At 38.6% G+C, this 6,062-nt stretch overlaps 1 protein-coding gene across 1 annotated transcript in view; it reads left to right on the forward strand.

Moving 5' to 3' along the window:
* Positions 1 to 3,716: 3,716 nt before the first annotated feature.
* Positions 3,717 to 6,062, forward strand: part of Adgrg4 (adhesion G protein-coupled receptor G4) — an 87,023-nt gene continuing 84,677 nt past the window's right edge. Inside the window, exon 1 of the mRNA XM_031373803.1 lies at positions 3,717 to 4,272. Within this exon, the coding sequence (XP_031229663.1) occupies positions 3,732 to 4,272 (541 nt within the window). The 5' untranslated portion in view covers positions 3,717 to 3,731. The remainder of the gene's footprint in view (positions 4,273 to 6,062) is intronic.

Genomic DNA, 6,062 nt, shown 5'->3' on the forward strand with positions numbered 1-6,062 from the left:
ATGTGCACTAATTGCCCCTGCCCAAGGGGCTAGGAGAAGAAAGAACTGGAACACAGTGTAGCATTTTTGACTCTACACCAAACTATTCTCACATTTAAGTTAAGTCTACAGAATCCCTAGAAAAGCCACAGTGATCTGTCTGCCTGTCTGTCTGCCTGCCTGTCTGTCTGTCTGTCTATCCACCCATTCATTAAACCAGCTATCTATCTATTTTCCTGATTATAAGTGATCATTAATTGCATAAATATTGTTTAAAAGATGAAGATATTCATGTAATAAGTAGAATAGAAAATAAAAATCCTCCAGAATCTCAACTTAGATAATAATTTTTAAATTAATGAGTGTTCTTTCAGATATTTTAATACTTTTTTGTTAAGACAGGGACTCACTGTGACTCTGGAGGACTTGAAACTTGCTATGTAGATCAAAGTGGCCTTGATTTACAAAGAACCACTTGGTTCTGCCTCTTGAGTGCTGGGATTAAAGGCATGTGCCTATATATATATTTCAGTCCCATTTCACAAACTCAGTGTCGAAAAGTCTGTGAGTGCACAAGTCTACCTCATGTGTTTTCATACTCTGTTGCATAGAGGCCACATTACTAGTCATTTATTGGTACATTCAGAGACATAATTTTCTTCATTAGCAATACTGTTTCAATAGATGTCCTTGTGGATTTGAGTAACTGTTAGAGGATAAATGACCACTGAGAGGTGCTCAGCTCTAAATAGGGTATTTGTGTCACCCCCTCCAAATCTCAAGGAACATTGTGGATGAGAGACTGGAAATGCTAAGGGAGCTAGAGGCTGGAGAGGAGTGAAATTAAGCTTCTGGATGACACGAGCCATATGACCATGGCCATAGAACAGCTCTGATTACCTGCATATGACTTGTAGGAAAAAAAAGGAGGAAGAAGGGAGGAATGAGAGGGTAGGAAGGGGATGAGTTGGAAAGAAGAGGTTTGACAGGACTGGGGAGGGGTTGAGACAGGGTAATAAGGTGGAATGTGATCACAACGTATTGTATACAAGTATGAAGTTGTTCAAACTAAAAAAATCCCATGACCACAACGATATATGCTTGTACCTACATCTCTGTAAGTTTTTCTCTCTGTGTATGTATATTTGTCTAGAATAAACTAATAGAACTGGAATTGCAAGGTCAAAAGTATACGTGTAATTATACACAATAAAAATTGTCATAGACATTCACAAATTGCTCTTCAAAAATGCTTCTTAATTGGTCCTCCCACAAGCAGCATGGAAAAATGACTCATTTCCCCACAGACTTGTCAATACTAGGTATTCTCAACTTGTTAAAATTTTAGCTTGTCTAGAGCAGGGTATGGTAGCACATACTTGTATTCCCAGAACAGTGAAGGGCAGGGTAGAGATGTGAGGATGATTTTGAGGTCAGCCTGGACAGCTTGGGCTATATACCAAGACCTTAACTCAAAAGAAATTAGTTATGAAAAATTGGTCTACTAGAAAAAAACAGTGCATCATTCCTTTTATTTCGGAGACAGGGTTTCTCTGTGTAGTCCTGGCTGTCCTGGAACTCACTCTGTAGACCAGGCTGGCCTCAAACTCAGAAATCCGCCTGCCTCTGCCTCCCAAGTGCTGGGATTAAAGGCATGCGCCACCACTGCCTGGCACATCATTCTTTTAATATGCTTAAAGTAGTGAAATGGTATACTTTTTTCATACTGTTATTCTTTATATTTCTGATTTTGTAAGTTGATCATTCATTTCATTTGATAACTGGCTTTTTATTAGTGAATTAAAGAGAGAAGAGGCCCCCAGAGAACACATAAGATTATGATACATTCTTTTCACTTCTTTTTGTTTTTTTCAGAGTTGAGGCCCAAACCCAGGGCCTGCAAGCATTCTACCACTGAGCTAAATCCCCAACCTCTGATACATTCTTTTTAAAGGGCTAAGTAAGCCCTGAAGATTTATGCCCACCATAAGTGGCATTCTTAAATAATTTGATATCATTTTATTGAGCTGAACAACAACAACAACAAAACAAAACAATGCTAACCAACAATAACTGATACCTTAACTTCATAGTGATTTTCATCTCTTGGCTTTAATAATTTATTAGCCACATGATGATAAGATAATATGATCACTTAAGCTGGGAACAATAGGAGTTCCTGCATGTGGGTGCAGCATGTGTGTGTGTGTGTGTGTGTGTGTGTAAGCATGCAAATGAGAATGTGTGTATGTGTACACATACAGGTTGAGGATGTGTGCAAGTATGTACCACAGCTTGAAACAGGCTCAGGGAACATTGTGGAAAGGGAGGTAGAATGCAAGAGCAGGAGGATGGGAAGAAGTGTTGTGAAATACTGTCTTCTGGACATGACATGGATGTCACACCTAAGAACTCAGAGAGGGATTGTCAACCTACACAAGACTGAGCCCATTAACATTCCATCACAGATGAAGGGCTCATAGGGCCTTCCTCTTCCCAGGGCAGTTATAGACTGTTAAAAGTTATATAGAGAGTGAGTCAAATTCTTCAGTGGTATAGCCACTGGTACACTGTCCCCACTTGAGCAAATATATCCCACATACTCATGCATGCAACCCTTATTCAATGGAGTGGATTCACAAAAATTAGACAGGAAAGGAAGGAAAGAACTTTGGAAGAAAGGATTTGGTGTGAGGAGAAATGGATAAGAGAGGATAATGTAAACTTTGATCAAAGAACAATTGTAGAAGAATAAATAAAAAAAAAAGAGTACCAATGAGATGTTTCAGAGATGCTTAGGAAAACTTTGTGAATACCATCTCACTTAATCTTCAAATAATCTTAAAAGACCTTGAAGGTAGGGGTTATCTGGTATAGACTCAAATGTAAGTGATGGCTCCTTGTGGAGGCAGATATATAACCCTTTCACCCCAAATCTTTGTTTTTCTGAAGCAAACGTTGAGACCAAGGTCAGAAAGCTGATGAATGCCAGAGCCAGGCCTCCCATGATGTCTGTAACTGGTTCTGTGGATGTCTTGAGGTCTTTTAAGTCAATGTGGGCCTTAGGAAGGATATGGAAGGATGCCCTTGTGTAGAGCCATATCTACTATTTCTGAGACCCAGCAGACACTAGAGCTTCTGTGCTGTCCAGCTATGCAGCCCACAATTCTTTGTCCGGGCCTTTCAGTGAGAAGCAGTCTCAAGAGGCAGAAGAAATCCATAATTTGGCTTAGAAAAAGGCATTGGAGAAACAAATTGCTATTGCATCATGAATGTAATAAGGCAGTTAGGTGGGTGGAAATAATTCTCTTTTGATTATGTGCAGGAGGATTGTGTAGCAAATTTTAAGTCCTGGGCTGCCTTCCTTGGTCTTCTCTGCCATGTACTTCTAACTACGTCTTCAAACTGTTCAGCTGCTGTGTGCTTGGGGGACACTAAGTTAACTTTTCATATTATCCCAGGCAAAATAGAATTAGGGAGAGATTCTTCTGCCAAAAGAATCACACGTCAATGTCAGTGTCAAATGGAGATGATTTTTGTGTATCTACTATTTCCTTATTTGCATCACGATTGACTCATAATTTTATTGTATAATTTGACTATACTGCCAGAGATGATAGAAAAAATTAACTGAAATTTCATTTGTTTTCTCTTTTTCTTTTCTCCAAATTTGGACAGGTTCACTTTCACTGAAAGGAAAAAGGCTGGATTTTAATGGAGAAGGCGAGAAATATGTCAGCCTGACCAACACCATGCCCGAACTCAGCCAACTCACAGCATGTATTGATCTGATATCGATGACCAACAGCTCACATCACTGGATGGCATTCTTCTACATTACTAATAACACTTTCCTGGGCAGAGAAGATGTAGACCTGGGACTTGCAGGAGACCATCAGCAGCTGATACTGTACAACTTTGGCAAGACCTTTTATGTCAGTTATCACCTGATTCCGTTTCATTGGCATACCCTGTGCTTGGTATGGGATGGTGTGAAGGGCAGATTAGAGCTCTTTCGGAACAAAGAAAGAATACTTGCCATCATGGATCAGCCACACAACCTGTCTCCTAATGGGACTTTGGTCTTGGGGCACTTTCCCAGGAATGGAGAGGGTCAGATTAAAACTGTGATAACTCGTTTTACAAGCAGCCTGTATTACTTTCAGCTCTGGGACCGCATCCTGGAAAGTGAGGAGTTTATGACATGTTTATATGGAAATGTAGTTAGTTGGGAAGATGATGTTTGGCTCATCCACAAGATAAGTCCAACTGTTGACAGGAGACTGCGCTGCTGTGAGTAACTACACTTTTTTTTTCCCTCACCAAGAGTAGAATTGGTATATCACAGCTCTGCTCACAAATAAGGCTGAAATTATTCATTCCTAGATCAAGGCTCTGCCTTACTCCAAGGCACCCAAGGTTCCCACAATTTTGCCACCTGCTTTTTGATGTAGAGAAAACACTTATTTTCCTTTCCCTTTTGTTTTAATATAACTTCAAACTCATGGAAAATGTATAAGAACGAGAAAATCTATAGAATAGTTACCCACCCTTCTCCATGGTTAACCCTTTCCATCCACATGCTTTGTCATTCTCCCATCCTCATCTCGGTCTTTAATTTTCCTGATATGCGGGCTGGCGAGATGGCTCAGCGGGTAAGAGCAGTGACTGCTCTTCCGAAGGTCCTGAGTTCGGATCCCAGCAACCACATGGTGGCTCACAACCACCCATAATGAGATCTGAATCCCTCTTCTGGTGCATCTGAAGACAGCTATAGCATACTATGCCGGAGGCGGGGCCGGAGCGAGCCATCTGTACAGCTAGTGTACTCATACACATAAAATTAATAAATCTTAAAAATTTTTTTTCTTGCTATGCACTCTCCTCTCTCTTTTCTCTCTCTTTTCTCTGCATCTCTGTCTGTAACACACACACAACCTCCATATCATACCCCTTATTTGTTTTTGAGTCATTTGATTATATGAAGGTATAATTCCTAGTTACTACTATTTTCCTCAGTGTATGTTTCCTAAGGATAAGAGATTGTCTTAACCATATCACAATGAACAAAATAAAAAAAAAATTAACATGGATACAACATTAACGCTTAATTCCTAGCTGATCTTAAAATTTAGCCAATCACGTTAATTTCCCTTACAGCTATTTTTTTTTTTTGGCCTAAGATCTAACTACCAAGTCTATTTACATCCCCAGCCATTCACCTTAAAAAAGAAAAACAACCTAGACATTTCTATTATGTACTCCAGTAGACCATGCCTTACTTTGGATTTGTCTTCTTCATTTTTTTTTTTTTGTTGTTAACTACATTCTGGCTGTCCATTTTTGGTAAGAATACTGTAGAAGTGATCATGATGTGCTTCTCATATCAGTGGAAACATGGGCCCAATTTGTATCCATATTTCATAATGATAAATTTGCTCACTTGATTTTGAGATCTGCCAGATTTTGTCACTGGAAATGTGTTGTGGTTTTCCTTTTCAATTATTAATTTCTATGGAGGTGTTTGGAGACAATGTAAATATCCTCCTATTCAGCTTCTATCCAATAGTTTTACATTATACTCATGACTCTGGCTTAGATCACTCACAACTATGATGGTGGTAAATGATGATGTTAAAGTTTCACATTAGGTTGTGTTTCCTCTATTTAATGGAGATTTCTTCCAAATTATTTAATTCATGTTTATTTATGTAGACATGGAATTATAGATTCAAATTTTATTCAGTAGGTTTCCACCTGTTAGTATTGTTTATTTAGATATGACAATTGTTCCATATTTGGCCAGTTGGAGCCCTTCAATCTCACTCCTGTCCCTTTGACACATTCCATCATTCTTTGCACATTTTCTGGCTTTTAGGGAATACTGCAGGTTCATTTCATATTTTTTTTGTGTGTGTGAGTTCAGCCTAAGAATTAGTCATTTTGCCACGGAGTCCTGGTTCCTTCTGTTATATATATGTTACATGTATACAAGTGATAATTTAGTCTTTTGTTGGTTTAATGATGTTAATCAAAGTCTTTTTGGATATATATATATATATATATATATATATATATATATA

The sequence above is a fragment of the Mastomys coucha genome, chromosome X, assembly GCF_008632895.1.
Source record: "Mastomys coucha isolate ucsf_1 chromosome X, UCSF_Mcou_1, whole genome shotgun sequence".
NCBI classification, from domain to species: Eukaryota; Metazoa; Chordata; class Mammalia; order Rodentia; family Muridae; genus Mastomys; species Mastomys coucha.